A 25,248-nucleotide genomic window follows, 5' to 3' on the forward strand; every position below is an offset into this window, starting at 1 on the left:
TTGGTGTTATGTTATTAAAATGGTTGTTGTACTTATGCATTCTATTAATCGAAAGCCCACCAAACAGTTTTCCTTGACTCTATAGCTAAGGGATGTGGTTCCATTTATTGTGTAGAGATCACATTTCATATTCAGATTTTTAGAAATCCCTGCCACGACGACTTCCAAAGAGTCACCAACTTGGTCAAGAGCGAATTACCACTATGTCCAGCAGGTAAACATATTAAAAAAACTCAAGTTAACCTCCACAAATATTCACACATTTCTCCTGCAGGACCTCGGGCTACCCAGTTAGATGGAGACGAATGTCCACTGCATGTCAAACACCCACCGACCGGGGAGGAATTCGCGCTAGGTTGTGGGGTCTGCAGGAACGCCCATACGTTTTAAATAATTGTTATAACACATAGATAACTAATTTTTATATATATATATATAACATTATGTAGTACCACAGCCACGTTCCTTGTTGAACATTTTTAAATATTATTTAAGTTTATTTATTTAGCCATGTGACAGTCTTGATAATGCTGTTCTTGACAACACCTGTCAATGTTTAATTAATGATTAAATTGGTGTTATGTTATTAAAATGGTTGTTGTACTTATGCATTCTATTAATCGAAAGCCCACCAAACAGTTTTCCTTGACTCTATAGCTAAGGGATGTGGTTCCATTCATTGTGTAGAGATCACATTTCATATCCAGATTTTAGCAAATTAATCTCCGATACATAAAAGCCAAGAACATGTACCAGCAAGTATAGAAAATCGTCTAATATCGGTAGTAGATAAGTCGCTAACAGAATCGCAGAGATGTTTATGATATTATTGGATGAAATTAACATAAAGGGTATCAAAAATTGGTTGGGTCTCAATATTCAGTTGCAGTTCTTTTTCTATATAACTTTCTAAATGGAAATTATTTTTGCCTCTGAATATTAAAAACTAGTAGAGAAAATAACAGCCAATATGGTACTTCAAGTTAATGATAAAAGGTACTTAAGCAATATTTTTTGGTACAAACTAAAACTTTCTTCATGAGCTCTAGCATGGAAACTAGGTTTTTATTGATCTTAATAGACATCTAATCCGCAGTTATGGTATTTGAGCTACGTGGGGGTTATGAAAGGGTAACAAAATGTCTGATGGCCCATGTATTTGCAAATATCGGACCAGAGTTTCGTTTGGTATAGTCTAAAATTACTCACTGATCTATCCAAAAGATTAGCTTTTTAATGGGATTAAAAGATCTGTAATGTTTCCTTGAAGTTAATAATAAGAAAAATATTACAAGATTTTTTGTACAATATTAGATACATTTCTTCTTTCCACAGGCCGGTTAAATGAACTCTATTTTAATTTTGTTTGAACGATCAGATGTTGGAAGCTTTCATCCAAAATAATGAAAAATGGTTGAGAAATTATCTCATTGGGTACGATATAAATTGAACGAAAAAAAAATTAAGCTATTTGGGTATGTCAATCAAGACATAAAGGAGATTTTAAATGAATGATAAATGATTTTACAACATTGGATACATTTTTTTTGCACAGGTTAAATGAACTCTATTTTAATTCTGTTTGAACAATAAGATGGTGGAAGCTGGCTTTCAGATATTACATTTCTTTTAGTCTCTTTAGGTTGAATATTTCATACAAAAACATGAAGAATAGTTAAGAAATTATCTCACTGGGTACGATATAAATTGAATGAAAAATCAACCCACTTAGGTATGTTATATTTCAGGACATAAAGAAGATTTTAAAATAAGATTATAGTTAGTACATGGGTATTTTACGATTTACGGCTAGACGGAGTTGACTTTGAACCAGGATTAGGACGGGTACCACAGTTTACATCCTTTTCGTTTTTGCATATCAAGTTATTAGCATCGAAAAGGGTCCCAGAGGCACAAACAAATCTCCATGGCTCTCCGTTGCTGCACTCGTAGAAGGCTGAGCAGTCATTGGGGTCTGCTATATAAGTTATTGATACTCCTTCCGGACATTCTGAACAAGAACAACATGTGTTAGATATTTACAACAGCTTCATTTTATTAATACTTTTGTTGCGAAATGCAATAAGTATTTCTAATTCTAAATATTTTATTTGTTTTTCCTTCCAACCTTCTAAAGGGTTGACAATCATTGAAATAAGATCTAGATGTGTTAAAAGACCAGTCAAAACGGTCAAATCCAGCAAACCAAAAATGGTATGATAGGCACTTACCGATATCCGCTCTGATCAAATAACAGCAGCAAATAGTGAAAATGAGAAGACCGGCTTTGATCATTTTGATAATTTGATCACTAAGGGAGCTTGTTGAGGCTATAGTAGGTGCCTAAACTGGGAGTTTATTTATATGCGATTTAATTATTGATAATATTACAATTAACATGTCTGAGATAATTGCTAATCTGAAATTTGTTATCGGAACAGAAATCAAAATAATAAAAAAACAGATTACCTTCTTGAACATCAACACTCAATTTTCTTTCGGTACATGATAAACATGATATTTTTAACGTTCACCATGCTGTCATTATTTTTTCGAGATATGATAATTCTTACACGTGTTTTTTCGTTTTTTTTTTGCTGTTGATAAATGTTGTGTTGTCAAGTAGTTAAAATTGTTGTTACAGAAATAATCGGTTTTAATAGCTATTATTGGTGACGTAAATACAGATAAATATTAGAAAGACAATATAACAATATCATACATTTGATGGTTTAGTCTTGATAATGCTGTTCTTGAAAACACCTGTTAATGTTTAATTAATGATTAAGTTGGTGTTGTTGTTTTATTCAAGATAATGCAAATTTCTATTTTTATATACTGTGCGTTCAATGATTAAGTTCAGATTTTTAAAGGGGGTTTCCATCCGTACTTATGCATTCTATTAACCGAAAGCCCACCAAACAGTTTTCTTGACTGCTATAGCTAAGGGTTGTGGTTCCATTCATTGTGTAGAGATCACATTTCATATCCAGATTTTAGCAAATTAATCTCCGATATATAAAAGCCAAGAAGATGTACCAGCAAATATAGAAAATCGTCTAAAATCGGTAGTAGATAAGTCGCTAACAGAATCGCAGAGCTGTGATATGATGTGTGATGATATTATTGGATGAAATTATCAGAAAGGTCAAATAGACAAAATAGGACAACATATAGGGTATCAAAAATATGGAAAAAATAGAAATAGCTCATCGGATCTTTTGCAGATGATGTAATAATAACAACTGATAGGCCAGAATAACTACAGAAAACTTCAAATTGATGGAATTTGACTATGATATTAAGAGAATATGAACAGATAATGGACAAAAGCACAACGAAAGTCATAATGATGGAATAGTCGGAAGAAATATATATGCAAAGTGAGAATGTAAGAATCGAACAGGTAAATTTAACAGGTATCTGGGTATACAGATCGAAAGTAATGGGAGCTGGAACTGAATGTCAGAATTGATAAAATACCCAGAAATATAATCCCAGATGTTGAACACGGGCGGGGTGCCAACAGTGCCAACTGGAACATGATAACGAATAGCTGACATTCAGGCATTTGACAACATTTGAGGTGTTCATCTGGGACATTATTGAAGGGTACTTTGAATAATTCAATAACCGACCATCGTTTGGTTTAGACGTGTCACCATCGACTGCCCAGGCCTCGTCACCGCTGCCAGCCCTTTTTTATCACTTGTATTTTCACATTTTTATATTACTTAAATAAATAACGGTCACATAATGTAAACACCACGATTTTATTTTGTTTTACCTCCATTCACTGACCTTAAATTGCCATAAATAATAAGCGCTAAATTTAAAGTGTGGACAACAATGTATAGATTAACAAAGTACATACAACTATAGAAAGAGTACATAGTACATAGAGTACAGAGTAGGAAGAGCTGATGGTGTAAACACTTAGTGTGTATGGAGAACGCGAGATAGGTAAAGATAATATGGGAAGCAACGGCGGCGAGGGGAAAAATCAGAGAGCAATCTAAGCGAATCTAGGATGAGTGTAGAAGATCAAGTAGATAAATGTAGAAGGTAAAGTTCGATAATAGTTCCAAAGAAGCATGGAACAGTGTGACACAGAAGGTACTTTCTTTATTAGTATATCATTGAATATTGGCAGCACGTCGCACCAAAGAGCTCTAGATCCCTTAACTTTGATCACCTTTTCAAGGATCATTTCATAACCTTGTTAAAAAAATACGTCGTTCCCAGCCATGACAGTTTTTGCGTAATCATGCGATATAATGGCACCTAAGATAAACGATAAGGTGTATTTTTTTTATTTCGTAACATACACAAATAAAACAAAAAACAACCTCCGGATCATATGACTCAGGTCCATAGTTTATGTTATCTGGTTTTAAAAGGACAGAAAACGTTATATCAACGAATATAAATACGCTATCATTTTTTTTCAAACCAAATAATAATACACATGGTCACTTTACACCATGTGTACCGTTTAAAGCCATTTGATCCGCTATGCTATGAGAGGGCAAAATTGTCTCGCTCTCGAAGATGGAACAGAAAATGTTAAATGAGGCAGACCTTTCCTAAGAGATGAATTAAAATTGCATATATCTAGTAGTACTTATTTGATGAAGTCATATCTTAGCGTGTCTCAAAGACCGTGGACCATTTCACGAAGGACAAAATAATTTGAACACTTGAGATATAAACAATGTTTATATATTAATAAGGTGCTGAGCAACCATAAAGCTGTTGTTCAGCTTCTCTTCATAATGGTTCAGTTATTAAGTCTGACGAGTATGCTGGTCAGGAAAAATGTTTGATGATATTGTAATGCTTCTCATACCAAGCCTGAATCTTTTTGGCCATGTTTATGAGCTTATTATCATCTTGGAATATGGAAGTATTTAGCAGCAATATGCTAGTCATTGTAATAATTTCATCATTGATGATGTCCAGATATTTATTAACCAGTTAAACCAACCGTTTAATAAATAATAAACGTAGATTCATCGGACTATAGCACTGAGTACGTACTGTTTTTGGGATACTATTTAAGTATGGTATAAACTGTTGAATACTGGTACTAGTAAAAGCTTTGGTCTGTAAGGTTAAGAATTCTGTTGTATATAGTTTATTTGTTCTTGTGCTGTTCATATTTTGATCATAAATAATAAGCAGTAATGGATAAATCATCGATTTATGGATATTATTTATTAATATATAACCTCTTCGTTCGAGCAAAATGTCAGTAGCATTTTTTAAGGTCTGCAAACAGCCAATAGTTACTGGGAGGCAAATCTGGCGAATACGGTGGATGTGGAAGCAATTCGAAGTTCAATTCATGTAGTTTTGCCATTATTTTGATTGATTTGTGCCTTGATGGAACAATTTTTTTTCTTCTTCTTTTCCAACACTCCATTATTACGCATAAAAAAAATAATATTTCCCTTCTCAAGATAGTCGATGAATATTACACTACGCACATCCCAAAATACCGAAGCCATAACCTTTCCAGCCGATTGTCGTATTTTCGGGCGCTTTAGACGATGTTCACCAGTTGCGCTCTAGATGACGATCATCTGCATTCCGGAGTGAAATAATGATTCCGTATTTCATCGATTGTCACATATCGACGCAAAAATTCCATTTTTTACGTTTAAACAAGACCAAACAGTGCTCAGAATCACCAACACGTTCTTGTTTTTGGTCACACGTTCTTTTGATATCTTTACTATGTTAACTAACTCACGTAACTTCATTTTTAAATCAAAACTCATTCATGTCATCAATCAAAACGATTTTGTGGAGTTTTTTTGATGCTTTCTGGTGTTATTACATCATTTGGAGGTCCACTGCGTTCTGCATCTACGACTACGCTTTAAGTCAGAAAACCAACGTCTTATTGTTGTTCCTGATGGAATGGAGTCATTATAACTTTTCAAGCCATTGCTTCACTTGAACGATATTTTTCCCATCAAAAAGCAGGGTTAAATTAGTGAGTACTATAAAGTCAGTAGCGCTATATATGTGTTAGGCCCGGGACCTTTTAGTCCATGTGTGTCTATAGTAATGTGTTTAGTTTGATGTCCAAATTTACAATATTATATATCAACTTCTATATTTTTACCTCAAAGTAAACTACTGTAGTGACCTTGAGGCATGTCGAATTTTACATAGTGGAATAACGGTCTACAAAATACCTAGAAATATAATCCCAGCTGTTGAACACAGGCGAAGTGCCAGCAGTGCCAACTAGAACCCGATAACGAACCTGGCAACCCCGAGACGTTTATCTGGGATGTTATAGAAGGGTATTTCTATTGATTCAGTACTCGACCATCGTTTGGTTTAGACGTGCCACCGTCGACTGCCCAAGCCTCGTCTCCAGGTAACACCGCTGCCATCCGTTTTATCTATTTTGTATTTACCACATTTTTATATTACTCTGTGGCGACCGCCACGACCCCTTAGGCCACCACGAATTCACCACCAGCAAGCACAAAGGTTGGCAACGCCGGTGGATTGGTACCATGCAGTTCCAGGCGATAAAAGACCATCACGATGACGTCTCGTTCTCTTTTCTTTTCTCCATTCCCTTGTAATAGTACCACTTCCACAGCGCTACCGTACTTCCTCTACCTAACCTAATATCCTTTCAATTCTCCCGTCGACCACATGTATCATTTAACATTGAAATAAACAGTATTTCTTCAACCAGTGTTTCCAGTTCTCGTGCAAATTCCTTCCAAAAATAGTAGTGAGTGTTCTGACAAATAATCGCAGCGGCAGCCACACATTTCGACCGACTGACCGACCCGACGAACATTCCTACAACTCCAATAAATAACGGTCACATAATGTAAACACCACTGTCTCATTTCGTTTTACCACCGTTCACCGAGCCATCTAATTTACCCTAAACTATTAACAAAATAAAACACTCACCGTTATCCCAGTCCAGTTACAGGGTGTTCGGATGGGGCTAATTCTCGAAAACACTTTATTTTCCATTATGTACGCATTGTGTACTACAAATACCCTAACGATCGATGAATTCTCATCAAGTAAGATCATGTAGGATATCTTGTAGGGTGGTATCGTTGGTTAAATAACCCACAAAATGGAACGTAAGCAAGCAGAGTGTTTGAAATGAAACTTCGACCATTAAAATACAAATGAAAACGTTATATTTCATTAACGTTTTACAGTTTTACAATATTTATTTGTGCGTAATGCAGAGACTATTCCGATGGAGTTGTATCTGGTATAGGTCTGGTACCGCAACTCACTTGCTTCTCGAACTTGCAAATGAAGTCGACATCATCGAACAGAGTACCGGCAGCGCAGTGAAACAGTATCTTTTCCCCGTTGCTGCATTCGTAGAAGGCCGAGCAATCGTTGGGGTCTGCTAAGTACGTCGGAGCTCCATCCTCATGATCCGGACAGTCTGGAAGTCATTTCGAACGTAATAATCACGAACGCGTATTTATAATTGAATCGGAATCTACTTACCACCAGCCAATAACTTGTCACTCTTAGCAATGAAACACTTGACATCGCATAGCAGAGATAAAAGGACGCAGACAGCCAGAATAGCGGTTTCGAGTTTCATGGTGTTTGATGTTATAGTCTCGCGACAAGTACCTCGGTTAAATGCGTCAGGAATTCACGACAATATATACTGCACATAGCCAGATAAGGAAAGTACATCCCAATATGTCAACATATCCGACGGGATTACTAGATTGGGATTTTCCTATTACTCGTCAGACGTTTCAATCATCGATATGGATTTAAAATTGATTGAAGTCAGATTATCAAAAATATGAGCAGATTAATGTTGTTTTAATCACGATCCACGGTACCACTGTGAACCGGATTGAACAATTTCTGGCCGAAACTCTGAAGCTTTCGAATACGAAAAATAAAAAATGTTGAGCGGCATTGGAAAGTTGCAATTGTCTGGAACCCTTGAAGGCCCATTCGCTTCTGGACGTAATAAAATGTGAATATTTTTTTATTAAACAGTTTGAATAACATTTGAATTGACACAGGCTCAAAGAAAAAAATGTTAACAAAAAAAATTGTTGGGCCAAAAGATAGTTTAAACTTTTAGCTACATTTTCGTAAAATCGTTAAGCTTGGAAGACCAAGGACATGTTACTTCAGTTCAAGTTCATATAATCATGTTATGTTAATCATAATGAATGAGAGACTGAATGAAAGAATGGAGGAATTGAGGAATATGAGATGTTAAAAGAATATAGTCATGATTGTATACACGTAGATTCTACATACGGACTTAATATATATTTGAATTGCATTCCTTGAATGAATGGAGAGAAGGGTTTCCATACTGTTTTTGCATATCAAACAGATCCGATGAAGAAGCAATAAAGATATTTCTAGTACCGGGTAAGATATATTATTCAGTAATGTTAAAGATAAATGGATTCTTGTGTTTTAATCTATTGATAAATTATATTTGTTGCCTTACATATTGTTTTATTAATCTTTTTTTTTTAATTAAATATGTTTATAAAAACTTAAATAATTTAGACATAATATATAAACTATTAATTGATTATTGATTTATTACAAAATAAATCGCAGTTTGAATAACATTTGAGTTGACATGCTCAAAGAATAAAACATTTTAGCAGCAAAGAGAGACAAAAATGGACAGAAAATTGTTGGGTTACATGATATATTGTATCTTTAGCTACATATTCCTAAAATAGTTAAAGCTAGAAGACCATGGAAATGTTACTACAATTCAAATTCTAATTTCAATTTTCTTTCAAGTGATTTAACACGTTAACTATACTTGTACTTGTAAGTATATATATATATATATATATATATATATATATATATATATATATATATATATATATATATATATATACCAAAACAAAATGGTTATTCTGTATATCTCCTATATCGCACTTTATTAATCACAAGAACACAAAGTCTGTAAAAACTGTTTGAATAGGACACCATCTGACCCTAGAAGAACGTTTCGTACGGGAGGTCAATTAAAAAGGACTGTTATTGTGAGAAAACTCCTCCAGTAATAGAACTCTATCCAGACAAATTGAGATATGGCTGAAGATGACGTCTACAAGCAACTTTAGAAAGTCTTAATTCTTCCAGCAGCCTATCTATCTATTTTGTTTTCGATTTATTATTATCTGCTCATTAAATTGCTTAGTGGTAGGTAAGAGTGTTCCGCAATACACTTCGAAGCATCAACTAACATTGTAATAACATGGTAAAATCCAGGAGGCACTGATTCAGTGCCGTTGGATTATGTTTTAAATAACTCCCGATTTTGTTTTATAGTCAACAATGTCCGGGCGATGTGAAGAAATAACTGTAAATGGACAGACCACTTTGGCAACAGCAAAATGATGACGATAATGGTGATTGGTTCGTGAAATTTATTATCACTCCAGACATTAACGACAGAGGATCGTCGTTTTACTTCAGAGGAATACTTAACACGAGGCGGTATAAACAAATATTTCGGATACTTTGAGTTTCACAGAGCTATATGGACAAAGGGTATCGTAACTAATAAATATGGAACAAAAATAATCACGTGTCATTTCTTCGTTAGATCTACCATTATGGCCACAACATAAGTTGAGTTCTCGAAACCAGCCACGAGGGTGCTAGCATGTTTGGATGTAAAAGATATTCTATCGGTGGATCACCTCTTAGCTGGTAAGATAATAAATCAAATCATGATTGTAACTTGAAAACAACTGAGTTTGAAAAGAAGAAGAATTGTGAAAATACCCATCCTATTGGTCAGATTTAGTTCCCTCTGATTTGTCTGTTTTTTTTTCTTTAAGCAAAGGGTAAACAATCTTTACAAATACAAGTTAACAAACACAACCATAACAAAGTAAAGACTCTATCCAGACAGCTCACACTAGCACCTATAACGAAGTGGTAATGGTTAATTGGTATCGATGAAGGTAATCGATTTCTCGTAGAAATCCGAGGAGTCTGTCTGTATTTTCTGCAGTTTCTCAAGTTTTTAAGCCCTCACATAGCTCTAATATGGGTGAGTCGTTGACAATCCTCCAGTATGTGGTAGACTGAAGTAGGGGCTAGGTGACAAAACTCACGGTGAGCAGGCGGGTTCGAAGTCATCATGTGACCGTGCGAGAAACGACAGTGATCTAATCTTAGGCGATTCAGAGCTACGACATGGTGACGAATATATAATTTTTAGTTTTGAAGTTATACAACGAAAATTGTATTTTTAAAAAATAATAAAGTAACTTAACATGGATTTGGATTCTCGTTCCTATCTATCCTATATATCTATCTATGACATATATATATATATATATATATATATATATATATATATATATATATATATATATATATATATATATATATATATATGGTGGGAAAATAATCGAGGGAAAAAAAGTGACACATTTTCCATATTCGATTTTTGCCATTTTTAAGTTTTTCCGCCTGTCATTTCAGTACAATAATGTATATATTACTTTTACAACATATATATATATATATATATATATATATATATATATATATATATATATATATATATTTAATTTTAATATATCTTTATCAGAGGGTTATATTTTTTATGGTAATACGAAAAAAAGTAACACATTATTTATACATTTATTTATCAAAGAACACTTATTTTTGTAGCTGTGTAGTGGTGGGGTCACTATCTTTAGTAGGAGGTGGTGTAGTTATAGCGGTAGGGATTTGAGTGGTCGGTCTGGTTCCACAGTCACTCTTCTTCAGAAAATCGCACACCTGTACGTTGATGTTGTAGTAAGTACCTCGAGGACATTCAACCTTGAACGGTATACCAAAGGAGCACTCGTAGAAACTCCCGCAGTCGTTGGAATCCGGGAAATACCCGTCAGGTTCTGGGCAAACTAAAAATGAACCATTAAACCAACGTTCACCTCCGAACCGAGAGTTACTCACTGTAATCTGCGCCAGAACAAACGACTAAACTCACCAAAAGACCTAGCACAAGAACTCTCATGATGCTGGATACTTTACACCGTCAAGATCTCAACAGAACAACCATTTATTATCGTTTTCTTAAGCTTTTATAGCTGTTGCAACACGTATCCTTAACTGATAATATAAAATAATTGCTATTTTGCACCATGTCGGTTTTTATCCGCCTTATTTACGTAAAACATCTTTTTTCGAAGAAATCCTAATCCGTAAAACGTATAATTGTTTGAATTAATGCGCGACACTTGTCGTAATTTGCCTTCCAAGAGGTTTAAAGAAAAAGTGTTATTTAACGTGGACGTGATGCCTTCGAGACGACTTTCATCGTTAGAGAGTAAATATTAGAATTATTCCAGCGAAAATTGGCGTGGTATCTAGAACAAGCGATGGCCTTTTTTGCGCTGCAATATATTAAATGAGATTGATACGTTTAATCCGTTGATTTTTGGTTCTCCCCTACCTATTGTACGAGTTTTGTTGGTTCTTGTTTGTTTGCATCTTGTTTTGTCTCGTAAGAAGTAATACGGAGCCAGAGTTGATACTAATTTAAAACTGGTTTATAGAGAAAAAAATTCAATCAAGACTTTTTTTGTATTATTCTCTTAACATTCCACAATATGTTCAATAGGCAACACGTATTTGATCAAATTTATGTTATAGAATTACATTTTATAATTAATTTGTTACTACAACTTTGTTGTAAGTGCATTAACGCAAGTCTATCCTAAATTAAGATAAGAATACATTTATACACTAAACAAGTTTGGGTGGTTTGGCTCGCTTCAATCTTCTGATTTCCTGCTTGTTGTCCAGTAGCTGTATTGCTTCCACATTGCTGTGATTTAGCAACCTTATTTCATGTTTTAAGCCAAAACCTTGAATCACTTCGTATATCCATTTGTTTTCGGGGTCATCGCGTAGCTCTGTCTTAATTACGTAGCGATAATCATTAATAATTATTCGTTTTCAATGTTTGGTTTGGCCGCGTTGGATTATTGGCTGGTTTGATGTTTTAATGCAATTGCCTTTATAACTGACTGATAAACCAATCTCTTTGATTTTAGGTCCAAGTTGAAAGTATCTTCCGACTAACCAGTACAGTTGCTTGACTTTGATTCTAATCTGCCCTACTTTTGTCCAAAATGATGTTTCCAATTTAACCTGCTATCGAGATGTATGCCAAGATTTTTTAGCTGATTCTGCTTGAGGAATCGGGCATTCTTCAAGTTTATATAAATCAGTCAGATTTATAGTCAGATTTATAATTAGGTTTTTGTCATTTCGCCGCAACGCAAAATTAACATGGACAAACTATTAACTGTATTTTCCAATCTTTAGTTCATATGTAGATCTTGTTGACCACTACTTGTACTTTTTCTATTGCCTACGTACAGATATGTTTTTGCCATGATAACTGTATCGTCGGCAAATGTTCCAAGTGCTGTTTCTTTTGTTGTTGGGATATATCAGCAGTATAGGGCAGATACAGGAGTGGTCGCAAGACAGTACCCTATGGAACTTCAGCCGAAATAGGTTTAAGTGTATTTATTTTCATCGAATGCCGCCTTTTCAACAACCGCTGTGTGCCCTTGATCGATTATCAAGTGGTGATTTCGAAATACAAAATGGAAATGTGGTATTTCTATAAATGGTTTAATACGTTTTAACAGCAGTTTCTCAAGTAATTTTGATAGCGCCGGTAGCAGCGAATTAGGCCTGTAGGATCCAACTTGTTCTTAATTATTCATAATTATTCAAGCAACCTTGCGACATTCTAGAACATGCTTCAGTCTCAAACAGGTATGGAATATATATGTCAACATGATGATTGCTTTTCGCGACAGTTGTTTCATGTCATACAATGACATGTTAAAGATAGTTTCAATAAGTGATCCCCTGTACAAACTTATAAACTAGTAGTATACTTAATTTAACTGCTATTCTATGTTACTCTAAAAACTATTTTAGGTGTCTATTAATCAGGTCGGAAAATATATTAATTAGTAAAGTTAATTGTCAATTGTATTACTAGTTTTAACAAATAAATTAATACAAAAAGGTTTTTAAGCCAATCCTTTTATTTTGTTCCTTGATTCTGCCTTTCATAACATCACAGTAATTTTAACAAATATCTTTTTAAAAATGTAAATTTCAAAACTTTTCGTTGTACAACTTGGTACGATTTTTAGAAGAAAAAGTTACAATACGATTATGAACGATTAAATTAAAATTATAAATAAAATATAAATTAAGTTAATAATTTCAGTATAAAAACAAAACGGTAGAGCTTAATAGATAGAAAGAAGATAGGAATTGAAGGCATTAAAGAAATGTAAAATCTTGTGTGTGTTATGTCGTCTTGTCGGTCGGAATCCGAACACTCACTACTATTTTTATGGAAGGAATTCGCACGGGAACAGAAAACAACGGTTGAATAAAAACTTGTTTATTTCGATGGGAGGATGGACAAGATATTAGGTTATGGAAGTACTGAAGCGCTGTGGAAGTGATACTGTTACAAGGGATAGAAAAAAGAAAGAAATAGAAATAGACGTTTTTTTCTTGTTCCAGAATGACCAGCTAGAACCAAATGGTCTTTTGCGGATGTCGCTTGTAGTAGTTCAAGTTGTCTCTCAGAGACATATCTGTACCACACCTGTGCTCCGTAGAGGCAGACTGGACGGAGTAGTATTTTATACAGAGTAGCTTTCTGGAGGATTGGGAGTTTACTTTTTCTGCAGAGTAGTGGGAAGAGTACTTTGGGCCACTGGAACCTGCGATCGAACTGGAGACCGAGGTATGATACTTTCTGGAGCCAGGGGATGGAGATTTTTATCTATTTGGAGGCGACAAGCGCGGAATTCCTTCTTGCAGTGGAAAAGAATAGCCTAAGTTTTGCTCGGGTTTATGTGCAACCGCCAGAATTTGTACCACGCAATAGCTAGGTTCAGTTGGGCTTGAAGTCTGTCGCGGATGGCGTCGGGATTGTAACCGGCGGTAAAGAAAGCTGTATCATCTGCATAAAATGCAATGTTTGTGGAGTGGAAAATCAGCCATATAGAGGTTGAACAGGGCAGGGGCTAGGGGAGCACCTTGCGGGACTCCTGCGGAGATCTGCTTTCGAAAGGAGACTATCAGGTAGATTAGGTTATTCGGTAGACCAAGCTGGTTCGTTGTGTGATTAGACCAGATTAGACCGTTGCGTCATATTTGATCGAAAGCTTTGGAAACATCTAAAAAGATGGCTCCAGTTTTTCGACCTTTTCTTAATGGCTGGTGGATGGTTGCTGCGACGCGAGCAGCTTGATGACGGCTTGAGTGCTTGGCACGGAAACCGAATTGTTCGTTCGGGATTACGTGGTGTGCGTCTGTGAAACTGTTTAAAGCGTGTAATATCGCTTTTTGGAAAGTTTAGAAGAAAGAGACGTCGACGTGGTGGTCTTTTATAGCCGGGAACCGCATGGTACCAATCTACCAGCGTTGCCAACCTTTGAACTTAATCTAGATGTAATAGTGGTGGCCCAAAGGGTTGTAGCGATCGATACAGTAAATTTAATATTGGCTTACATTCACAACCGGATTCAGTAGGTGGCGCTGCGATATGGTTTTAGGATTTTTAGAATATTTGTAAAAAAATTTCGATTATAAGAACATATTGAACAAGATAACTATTTTAGTATGTGTCTTATTGTATCAATATTCGTAAAAATATATTAATTTAAAATAAAATGCATACTTCATCGTAAATTCCATTACATTAATTTTAGTACATTCATTGTGTCACATAATTTGATTACCATATATAAAATATTACTTAATTAGCATTATTCTAAAAAATTCAAAGTAGCCCTTGAATAATTATCTTTGCCAGTGCGCCTTGTTCACTTAGGATAAAAAACAATATAAATGATAACATTATTCAAATTGCTTCTTTATCTATTCATTGCAAAAAATATAAGAGGTTCGGAAATGCCCATATACTTAACACTCAGTTCAATTGTCTTCCTTGTCGTTCTTGTGGTCTAAAATTATTTTCGTGAACGATTACTGTCAGGCCTGAAGGCGATAATATGGATTAGCCAATCCTGCTGGTGTATTTAACTCCGAATATACGTGTTATGTACTGGGTTCTTGCTATCAGATTACACTAGAGAGTGCTTTTATTTAAATATATTTTAAAATCTTCATTTTATCAACCAGGATTTATTTGGATTATCTGACTCCGAACCACGATCCTCGGCATTCAGTCTACCGATTGACCGGTGACCAATGTATTTCTGACTAGAGACATTTTTAATTGAAGTACGTCCATATTCTGCGGCATTCGAACTCAATAAGAGAACAGGAGGACTGTTCTATACTTAAACAAGCTATTAAGAAAATGTGTTTCAAACTTTGTTGTATTTTATAATCTGATTAATATATAAAATAGTACTTAATTATGAAAAATGATAAAATTATTTAAATTGCTTCTTTATCTATTTATTGTAAAAAATATACATTTTTCCTTGGTCTTTGCGTGATGGACTTAGACGGAATCGATGGAAGGTGCCTCGGTAGTTGGTTGAGGTACAGGCGTTGTGGGTCTAGTTCCGCAATCGAGGTTGTCTATAAAGTCACAAATCTTGGATTCCGTGTTGTAGTACGTGCCCGGAGCGCACTTAAGCTTGAAGGCGGTACCGAAAGCGCACTCATAGAAGCTGCCGCAGTCGTCCGGATCGGGAAAGAATTCTGGATTCTCGCCATCTACTTCCGGGCAATCTACGACCCCCAAAAAAAAAACAATTATAGCGATCAAGAGAACTACTGGATCCACTTACCCGGCAGGGCGACAACGGCAGAAACGAGGACCAATAGGAAACCGAACGCTACCAGCTTGTTCATTTTGATGGTTCGAACAGACGATTGATTCGTTTTTTTTTAATTTTCGGGCTTTTATACAATTGCTTACAAGTTGTATGACTGATAACGCATCGTTCGAGAAGGTTTTTAGTAATCTTTGCATTGCGAGCGTGTGTGTGTAAAATCGACTAATTGAGGATCATTCTCCGAAAATGCGGTATGATAATTTTTTCTCGATTTGGGAATCGAAGACTGTTCAAAATTTGAGCTGAACGATGATCAGTAACGATTGTGTCCAAGTGTTGGCTGATAAATGGGTAAAAATGTAAAACTGCTGAAGGGTGACGCACATAAGGTTGCATTATTGAGCTAATTAGTGTATAGAAATCGAAATAATGCCTCAAAAGTGCATTTTTTGCAAATCTGCTATCGAACTTTCGGAACTCTATCGAACACTGTTAGAAACGTATGTTAAATTTTTAGTTTTAACGATTTAAAATTGGTGATTTTGATGTTAATGGTAGAGAACGGCTTGTTGGACTATAAAAGTAATTCGAGAACAATGAATTTCAAGATTTACTGGATTTAAGCTCTTAAAATAAAGTCCAGACAACTTAGCAGTCAAAAAAAATCAACTGTTTCCAGAAGCTCACGTGCCATGGGAATCATACATTAAAGGAGGGAAAACGGTTACCATACAAATTGACTGAAAATGTTATTTCGAACCGATTTCATTACAGAATTACATTAATTAGTAAAGACGTCGTAATTTTGATAATTCTGACATTAAAAATATTGTCAGTAATTACTTTCCGGTTTTTCACTAGAAAAAACAACACGTTATCTATAATAGATAGTTAAAACGTGTTTATTCAAAGCGTTAGTCATTTGATTGTAGACTTTTTATCCTTGCAGCTAAACCATTAATCGGATCATTTTCAAACTTGCTCGAAATTGGCGATAAACACGGGTCTCATCGATGTACCAAGCTGGTAGTGGCATAGAGCCAAGTCTGAAGAATTCCATAAAACTTCAAGTAACTTCAATACTTCTTTCACCAGTATTGCTGTACGTTGTAATGCTGTAAAATCAATTTATTTTATCTTTGAGCGTATTATGGACGTTTTTCGACCAATGCACAATTAAAATAGATCTATTCGATGCAGAAATGACTTCCTATCATACCCTTCAATGCCAAAAAAGCTTTTGGTTTTGACCTAATTACTGGAAGAATTTTAAAAGAGCCCTCAGGAAGGTGCATCAAATTAATAACATTCATATTTGATGCCATACTATGACTTAAATACTTTCCTAGCACTTGGAAAGTGGTTCAAATCATTATGCTTCTTAAACCTGTGGAAAAATCAGAAGACGTCTCCTCTTACCGTCCTATAAGCCTGTGGTCTCTAAACTTTTCGGAGAACTATACATTAAGAGACTCAAAATAATGACAGAGGAGAGAAATATTATTCCAGACCATCTATTTAGCTTTCGTAATAAACAGAGAACAACAGAGCAAATACATAGATTAGTCAACCAAATTAACAAAAACTTAAAGGATAAAAAATATTGCTCCGCTGCATTTCTCGATATTTCTCATGCCTTCGACAAGGTGTGGCACACTAAATGTTAAATTGAAAAAGCTTTTACCCCATACGCATTTTCAACTGCGAAAACCATACCTCACAGACCGACATTTTATTGACGAATACACTGAGCTACACCCAATATATTCGGGTGTTTCGTAGGGCAGTGCCCTTGACCCATTGTTATTTCTTTGGATACAGCTGACCTACCGACCTCAAGAAACGCTACTGTTGCAACATATGCTGACGATACAGCGGTTTTATCATCACACGAGGATCCAATATCAGCCACAAGAAACCTCCAACTTCATCTTAACAAAGTCGAATTGTGGTTGAAAACGTGGCGTATCAAAGCAAATGAGACAAAATCTACCCATGTGATATTCACCCTTTATAGAAGAACATGTACCTCAGTAAATACGTATAAGTCAATACTTAGACCCATTTGGACCTATGGTATTGAACGTCGCTATACTACTAGCAAATCTAACACAGATATCCTCCAGAGGTTCCAGAATAAAGTGTTGCGAGTCATCGTCGACGCCCCATATTACGTGCCCAACAAAACTGATTCAGCGCGATATCCCCTTAGAATCCACGAGTGTGATTCGGAGTATTAGTGCGAAGTACTCTGAAAGACTATTAGTGCATCCCAATGCACTCGCCAAACAGTTAAATGTGCGCGTGACACTGAAGTCCGTAGGCTCAAACGCAAACTAACATACGAGCTGATTAATAGACACATAGAGTGAGAGTTAATAATCTCTAGAATAATTTAGAATAAGTTGGGATGGACTTCAGAAATCATACCCTCGCAGCAGCATTTCGGTAACTATTTTTCGATTTTCTATTTGTACGTTATCTAATTCATCTTCCCATCTTTTGGATCTTTCCCATCACTTGTAATCGTTCACAAATTGCGATTCTGTTTATATTAAACTTTTCTGTTAATTGTTTTTGAACTTATTTTGGGTCTTAGTCCAATAACTCCCGCAATTCCATATCTTCAAACGTCTTCGATGTACCAGGACGTTCTTTGCAAAGCTTCTTTCTTTTTATGGAACAAGAAAAGTAATTATATATCTCTATTAATTTCTTAATTTGCTATTATTTTAAAGTTAATGTCAAAATAAAATGACATATGTATCAAATCATAACATTGCATATATAAACTGTCAAGTATTTACTAAATCGTCGCGTCATATATCATTGCATCACAGAATGGAAATTATAGCCTTTTGGGGCTCGCATTTGTCTGTTTGAGATTGAGATACAATATATAGGAGGATATAAAAATAACTTCCTTTCAATGCCCACTTGATTATGTGCCATTATAATGCAATGAATTACGTGGAAAATACGCGGTTCTGCGAACTGACATCTCTTTAAAACGGAAACGATGATATTCTTATCTCAAGATGCCACTTGGCTACTTGGTCGAGTGTCTGATAATTTCTGGAATATTCGTATTGTTTGCTGATGCACTTTAGCACTTAAAAAATTGATCGAAATTATGTCAATGTCATCAACAAACAACCGAATCAAGTGCGAATTCGGGTTATCTTATTTGATGAAGGTTTTATCGATCGCCAAATACGTTGTTGTACTGTATGATATCCAAGGATGGAAGTCAGGGAGGGTAGTTTATTCCTTAGCCAATACACTCTTATTGTATCCCAAGTTCAGTTGCAGTCATTTGGTCCTAGACATTTTACTCACGTCACGTCACTGTTCCATTCTTTAGATAGTTCTTTATGATCTTAGTCAATCTTTTCTTGTGTCTTCCATCAAAACTTGCCGCACCCCTGGTGGACATTTTAAGATTTTTCGTTCATTTTTGTTCGATATAATATTTTCCTTTTCCATAGATAACATAGAAATAAACGTTAAATGATTTTCCTTTAGTGAATTTCTAAGAAGCGTTTTGGTTAGCTTTTGGCGTTGAGCAACATCGTTGTAATGTGATACCTCTGATGTGATACTTGTTTTCTTCAACTGTGACCAAAATCTTTGATAATTTTCCAGGTTTCTTGAACCTGTAACTTTTTTATAGAGTATAGGATGAAAGGAATATACGAAAGTGGGTTTTAGTTCTGAGATATTCCGAACATGGTAGTAGTGCAACTATATCATTGTTATGTCGAACTTGAATGATACAGTGTTCAAAAGTATCGATACCCTTACTAGTGTGGGGTCGATGTTTTCTTGCAGCAATTAATGGGGAAAAGTCAGTCAAAACTTCAATAGAAATTAAAAAAATTATTTAACCTATCTATTACACGTATTTTATGTTCTACTATATATACACTATTATTTAGCTTAATACTTACCTACACCTATTTATCTATTTACAATATTATTTTAAGTACTACCAACTAATCATTTTGAAGTCAGTGGCAAGCAACAAATTAGATTTGTTTTGTTCGTAATTTAGTTTTGTGTATATGTCTTTTGTATTGTTTAGGCTCGGTATCGACATCAAACTGATGTGTTGGTATTAGTTAAAATAATAGTGTAATTAGATAAATAGGTTTAGGTAGGTATTAAGCTAAATTCTGTGTATATATTAGAATATAAAATACGTGTATTACATAGGTTCAATAAGGTTTTTGATTATTTTTATTTAGTTAGAACTATTATCTACATATTTTATTTTAAGACGTTTTTTCTGTGTTAAAAATCTATGTTTGATTATTTAATAATTTTTAGCGAGTCCCTTATTTATTTTTTGAAGTCGGTTTTTGTTAATTTTTTTGTTAAAAATATTATTTTTCTCTTTTTAGTGTTAAATATTTACTCAATAAATTACGCAGTTGTTATTAAGTATTACAAAGGATAGCCCAATTAAAAGTACAGTCCGTATGAGGAAAAATACGAAGAAAGAAACAATAATTGAAAATAAGGAACGTTTCAGACCCTGGGGTCCCCTACCTAGTCTAGGTGATTTGACAAATGTTCCAATCAAACTAGAACAAAAAAATTGCCGGCTTGTTGGGAATAGAACCCGCGACCTCCGCGTGTGAGCTTAACGTTATATCCATTACAACATAAAAACAGTTGCTTACAACGTTTCTACTTCTCATATGATATAGATAGTGGTTAAAAAGCAAACTGAATGGTTTTTACACTGAACTATTTCCGATTTTGTGTCACACCCATTCAGCAATAACATTATACACAAATATCTGATTATTTTAGATAAGAATTTGTGAAAACATTGTAGGTGCCTTTGAAATTTAAGATTTTCCCTCGATCATTCGCCTTCCTCCCATCAGATTCCGATTTGCTGCCAATGGGACTACAACCTTCTCTTTTAATGTCAGTTAAAAAGGAAATATAATGTCGTTCAGATAAGAGTTTTTATCTCTTTTATATAGCTGTTCAACAAGTAGTTTATTTTTTCTTACATAAAATAGTATTTAAACTAAACTAATCGTAATCATAAAATCATTGTGAGTCAATATACTAAAATTCTTTCTTGTTAACGACTTTCTACGAAACAATCATGTTGATCATAATTGTTCTCATTAGAATGTACTTTTTAATCCTAAATATATAATTGACAATACTCTGCCAATGTCAAAAGGTTTTTCAAGTATTACTATAATTTCGCAGGCAAAAACAAAAACAGCAACTAAAATAAATTCTCATTTATTATCATCAAAACATCACTATACATATACTATTATTTCCCGGATTCTTTGGAGCTTGGTTCTGGTGTTGGTGCTGGAGAGGGAGTTGTGGGTCTAGATCCACACTCGGCATACTCCAGAAAGTCGCATACGTTTATTTCCGGATGGTAATAAGTACCTGGAGGACACTGGATGTGATGGGCCTTTCCATACGCGCACTCGTAGAAACTACCGCAGTCGTCGGGGTCTTCGAAGAAGACGGGATGTTCCCCATCCTCAGCAGGACAGTCTAAAAATCGACGGGAACCCGTGAAAATCTTGAAGGTGAATTCAAAAATCAACTTACCTTGTAGTCCCGAAGCGACAGCGACAGCAATCACCAAAAAGCCAACGATTACCAACAGTCTTTTCATTTTGCTTACTACCGTTCCAGTTTGCTGCCACGTTTTTATATATACGGTTTAAAATCAAGATAAGATTTCGAGTAGACGAAACTGATGAACTAACCACAATTATTTTAAGTAAAGCTATTGGCTATGAACCGGATATCGACAATTTGCGTGTGTCAATTAATACATATAACTTCAGAATGATTATGTGGCGTCTAGAAAGTGTGCCGATTCATTTCTGTTATTGATTTGGGACGCCCTGTACAATAACGATGATCGATGAGCGGGATTATCCACAACGACATCAGTTCGTTTCTAGAAAGGCCTGATCATTAATCTGTTTAACCCTGTGCATTGAAGATAGTGATAACAATTGGAGAATAACGCTATTATTATTTACCAATCGGCTTTATTTTTGTTTTTGTTTCAACACTCGATAACGCTATTTAATGTTCATTGCCGATTTTATTTTACACGTCAAGACAACGTCGGGTTAGTTGCACCATTTATAACTTAAGGACGGCTAGATCGATCTTAATGATCTCAATCACTGTTACTGTTACAACTTATTTGTAGTAGCTGATATCCATTGTGATTCTACATATTATGGTATAAAAATTCAAAGGAAAATAGTGGGAAAATATAATTTCCTCTCTAGGCTCTAGAAACGTATTGAAATACATAGAAAATACTCTTGGCTATTGTACTAACTACATATTTTTATCATTAATTCAGTCAAGAAGAGATACCACTAATATTAGTACGAATAATTTAGAGCGAGATTAATATCAATAAAGGTAGCTAAAGCAAAATAATACAAAACAAAAATATAGAAAACAAATGACAACAAGTGTCAAACAATTGGTCTCAAATGCAGTAAAATATATAACTCCAATAAAGCTAAAGTCTTGTTAACACACCTCTGGTATACTTGATTTTTGATTTTGATTCCGAGTAAGGCCACTGCTGTCAAGTAATAGTAACACCGAAATTCACTACTTTTTTTTTAAATATATTTTTCATTAATTAACTTCAAAACTACCTGCTCTATAAAAATAATTATTCTAGCATTTGATTTAACATAAAATTCGTCATAATCACTGTAAGTCTCTTTAACCTGTGAATATTTGAACTAAAATGTGAGTAAACATTCTGAAAATGAAAAAAATCGCAAATTTTCTCGAATAAAGGTGAAACTTTCATAATATATGTAAAGTATGACAAAGTATGTAATAGCTGTAAAGATGTGAAACATACATCGAAATTCGCTATATTTTAAAAATATACTTCTCATTATATAACTTCAAAATTACCTGTTCTATAAAAACAATTATACTAGCACTCGATTCTGCAAAAATTCTTCATAACCACTGTAATATTTATTAACCTGTAATTATTTGAATGGAAATGATAGTAAAAAATTTGAAAATGAAACAAAATCGCAAATTTTCTCGACTATATAAATATATGGAAAAAGTATGACAATCTTTTAGCTCTCCCATAAAGGTGAAACTTTCATAATATACGTATCTTGGGCTGAAAAAAAGGAAATACATCTTAAATATCTGAATAATTTATAGCTATAAAGATATGAAAGATAAACCAATATACAGTTTTTTGTGGAAATATATTTTTCATTAAATGACTTCAAAACAACAGGTTGTATAAAAATAAATATACCACCAATCAATTTATCATAAAATTCTTCATAGTATCTGTAATTTAATTTTTTCAATTATAATAATAAATCAAGTTAAATATCTGATTAATTTATAACTGTAAAGATGAAACATACACTGAAATTCGCTGTTTTTTGAAAATATACTTTTCATTATATCACTTCAAAAATACCTATTCTATAAAAACAATTATACTAACACTCGATTCTGCAAAAAATTCTTCATAAACCCTGTAATATTCATTACCCTGTAATGATTTGAATGAAAATGACAGTAAAAATTCAGAAAATCATAGAAAATCGCAAATTTTCACGACTATATATATGGAAAAATTGTGAAAATTTTTCACCTCTCACATAAAGGTGAAACTTTCATAACATTTGTATCCTGGGCTGAAAAAAAAAGAAAATACAAGATAAATATCCGAATAATTTATAGCAGTAAATATATAAAACCTAAACCGAAATTCACTGTTTTTTGAAAATATACTTTTCATTATATCACTTAAAAATACCTTTTCTATAAAAACAATTATACTAGCACTCGATTCTGCAAAAAATTCTTCATAAAGCCTGTAATATTCAATACCCTGTAATGATTTGAATGGAAATGACAGTAAAAATTCTGAAAATGATAGAAAATCGCAAATTTTCACGACTATATATATGGAAAAATTGTGAAAATTTTTCACCTCTCACATAAAGGTGAAACTTTCATAACATTTGTATCCTGGGCTGAAAAAAAAGAAAATACAAGATAAATATCCGAATAATTTATAGCAGTAAATATATAAAACCTAAACCGAAATTCACTGTTTTTTGAAAATATGCTTTTCATTATATCACTTCAAAAATACCTTTTCTATAAAAACAATTATACTAGCACTCGATTCTGCAAAAAATTCTTCATAAAGCCTGTAATATTCATTACCCTGTAATGATTTGAATGGAAATGATAGTAAAAATTCTGAAAATAATAGAAAATCGCAAATTTTCACGACTATATGTATGGAAAAATTGTGAAAATTTTTCACCTCTCACATAAAGGTGAAACTTTCATAACATTTGTATCCTGGGCTGAAAAAAAAAGAAAATATAAGATAAATATCCGAATAATTTATAGCAGTAAATATATAAAACCTAAACCGAAATTCACTGTTTTTTGAAAATATACTTTTCATTATATCACTTCAAAAATACCTATTCTATAAAAACAATTATACTAACGCTCGATTCTGCAAAAAATTCTTCATAAAGCCTGTAATATTCATTACCCTGTAATGATTTGAATGGAAATGACAGTAAAAATTCTGAAAATGATAGAAAATAGCAAATTTTCACGACTATATATATGGAAAATTTGTGAAAATTTTTCACCTCTCAGATAAAGGTGAAACTTTCATAACATTTGTATCCTGGGCTGAAAAAAAAAGAAAATACAAGATAAATATCCGAATAATTTATAGCAGTAAATATATAAAACCTAAACCGAAATTCACTGTTTTTTGAAAATATACTTTTCATTATATCACTTCAAAAATACCTTTTCTATAAAAACAATTATACTAGCACTCGATTCTGCAAAAAATTCTTCATAAAGCCTGTAATATTCATTACCCTGTAATGATTTGAATGGAAATGACAGTAAAAATTCTGAAAATGATAGAAAATAGCAAATTTTCACGACTATATGTATGGAAAAATTGTGAAAATTTTTCACCTCTCAGATAAAGGTGAAACTTTCATAACATTTGTATCCTGGGCTGAAAAAAAAAGAAAATACAAGATAAATATCCGAATAATTTATAGCAGTAAATATATAAAACCTAAACCGAAATTCACTGTTTTTTGAAAATATACTTTTCATTATATCACTTCAAAAATACCTTTTCTATAAAAACAATTATACTAGCACTCGATTCTGCAAAAAATTCTTCATAAAGCCTGTAATATTCATTACCCGGTAATGATTTGAATGGAAATGATAGTAAAAATTCTGAAAATAATAGAAAATCGCAAATTTTCACGACTATATGTATGGAAAAATTGTGAAAATTTTTCACCTCTCACATAAAGGTGAAACT

At 33.8% G+C, this 25,248-nt stretch overlaps 6 protein-coding genes across 6 annotated transcripts; 1 reads left to right on the top strand and 5 right to left on the bottom strand.

Moving 5' to 3' along the window:
* Positions 1 to 48: 48 nt before the first annotated feature.
* Positions 49 to 432, top strand: LOC143203871 (E3 ubiquitin-protein ligase MYCBP2-like; the record flags this gene model as incomplete). The annotated part of the gene is made up of 2 exons (XM_076416183.1): positions 49 to 214; positions 275 to 432. Coding segments are annotated over 2 exons (282 nt in total), but the record flags the coding sequence as incomplete, so codon positions are not given.
* Positions 433 to 1,723: 1,291 nt separating this feature from the next.
* Positions 1,724 to 2,382, bottom strand: LOC143204309 (uncharacterized). Its single transcript, XM_076416895.1, has 2 exons — positions 2,232 to 2,382; positions 1,724 to 2,011 (listed from the first exon to the last, which is right to left on the bottom strand). Exons 1-2 carry the CDS (start codon positions 2,293 to 2,295, stop codon positions 1,797 to 1,799), a joined length of 279 nt encoding a protein of 92 aa, XP_076273010.1. The 5' UTR covers positions 2,296 to 2,382; the 3' UTR covers positions 1,724 to 1,796.
* A 4,788-nt stretch (positions 2,383 to 7,170) lies between these two features.
* LOC143204304 (chitin-binding domain protein cbd-1-like) lies at positions 7,171 to 7,680 on the bottom strand. The gene is made up of 2 exons (XM_076416890.1): positions 7,519 to 7,680; positions 7,171 to 7,453 (listed from the first exon to the last, which is right to left on the bottom strand). The coding sequence occupies exons 1-2, from the start codon at positions 7,616 to 7,618 to the stop codon at positions 7,248 to 7,250; spliced, it is 306 nt and encodes a 101-aa protein (XP_076273005.1). The 5' UTR covers positions 7,619 to 7,680; the 3' UTR covers positions 7,171 to 7,247.
* Positions 7,681 to 10,666: 2,986 nt separating this feature from the next.
* LOC143204303 (U-scoloptoxin(01)-Tl1a-like) lies at positions 10,667 to 11,158 on the bottom strand. Its single transcript, XM_076416888.1, has 2 exons — positions 10,999 to 11,158; positions 10,667 to 10,946 (listed from the first exon to the last, which is right to left on the bottom strand). Exons 1-2 carry the CDS (start codon positions 11,057 to 11,059, stop codon positions 10,699 to 10,701), a joined length of 309 nt encoding a protein of 102 aa, XP_076273003.1. The 5' UTR covers positions 11,060 to 11,158; the 3' UTR covers positions 10,667 to 10,698.
* A 4,345-nt stretch (positions 11,159 to 15,503) lies between these two features.
* Positions 15,504 to 16,017, bottom strand: LOC143204306 (U-scoloptoxin(01)-Tl1a-like). Its single transcript, XM_076416892.1, has 2 exons — positions 15,858 to 16,017; positions 15,504 to 15,798 (listed from the first exon to the last, which is right to left on the bottom strand). The coding sequence occupies exons 1-2, from the start codon at positions 15,919 to 15,921 to the stop codon at positions 15,566 to 15,568; spliced, it is 297 nt and encodes a 98-aa protein (XP_076273007.1). The 5' UTR covers positions 15,922 to 16,017; the 3' UTR covers positions 15,504 to 15,565.
* Positions 16,018 to 21,100: 5,083 nt separating this feature from the next.
* On the bottom strand, positions 21,101 to 21,603 carry LOC143204305 (peritrophin-1). Its single transcript, XM_076416891.1, has 2 exons — positions 21,444 to 21,603; positions 21,101 to 21,386 (listed from the first exon to the last, which is right to left on the bottom strand). Exons 1-2 carry the CDS (start codon positions 21,508 to 21,510, stop codon positions 21,151 to 21,153), a joined length of 303 nt encoding a protein of 100 aa, XP_076273006.1. The 5' UTR covers positions 21,511 to 21,603; the 3' UTR covers positions 21,101 to 21,150.
* Between the last annotated feature and the right edge of the window lie 3,645 nt (positions 21,604 to 25,248).

This window comes from Rhynchophorus ferrugineus, unplaced genomic scaffold (genome assembly GCF_030347505.1).
Source record: "Rhynchophorus ferrugineus isolate W39M unplaced genomic scaffold, kcgeb_rfMv2 rfM10, whole genome shotgun sequence".
Taxonomy (NCBI): Eukaryota; Metazoa; Arthropoda; class Insecta; order Coleoptera; family Curculionidae; genus Rhynchophorus; species Rhynchophorus ferrugineus.

What these genes read in the sequence shown, in the direction of transcription:
- LOC143204305 (XM_076416891.1), bottom strand. Translation starts at nt 21,510, where the DNA reads ATGAAAAGACTGTTGGTAATCGTTGGCTTTTTGGTGATTGCTGTCGCT. An exon ending in TGTCGCTTCGGGACTACAAG is followed by an intron (nt 21,387 to 21,443) that starts GTAAGTTGATTT and finishes GTCGATTTTTAG; the next exon opens with ACTGTCCTGCTGAGGATGGG.
- LOC143204304 (XM_076416890.1), bottom strand. Translation starts at nt 7,618, where the DNA reads ATGAAACTCGAAACCGCTATTCTGGCTGTCTGCGTCCTTTTATCTCTG. An exon ending in TGACAAGTTATTGGCTGGTG is followed by an intron (nt 7,454 to 7,518) that starts GTAAGTAGATTC and finishes AATGACTTCCAG; the next exon opens with ACTGTCCGGATCATGAGGAT.
- LOC143204306 (XM_076416892.1), bottom strand. Translation starts at nt 15,921, where the DNA reads ATGAACAAGCTGGTAGCGTTCGGTTTCCTATTGGTCCTCGTTTCTGCC. An exon ending in TGCCGTTGTCGCCCTGCCGG is followed by an intron (nt 15,799 to 15,857) that starts GTAAGTGGATCC and finishes TGGGGGTCGTAG; the next exon opens with ATTGCCCGGAAGTAGATGGC.
- LOC143204303 (XM_076416888.1), bottom strand. Translation starts at nt 11,059, where the DNA reads ATGAGAGTTCTTGTGCTAGGTCTTTTGGTGAGTTTAGTCGTTTGTTCT. An exon ending in TTGTTCTGGCGCAGATTACA is followed by an intron (nt 10,947 to 10,998) that starts GTGAGTAACTCT and finishes GTTCATTTTTAG; the next exon opens with TTTGCCCAGAACCTGACGGG.
- LOC143204309 (XM_076416895.1), bottom strand. Translation starts at nt 2,295, where the DNA reads ATGATCAAAGCCGGTCTTCTCATTTTCACTATTTGCTGCTGTTATTTG. An exon ending in TTTGATCAGAGCGGATATCG is followed by an intron (nt 2,012 to 2,231) that starts GTAAGTGCCTAT and finishes GTTCTTGTTCAG; the next exon opens with AATGTCCGGAAGGAGTATCA.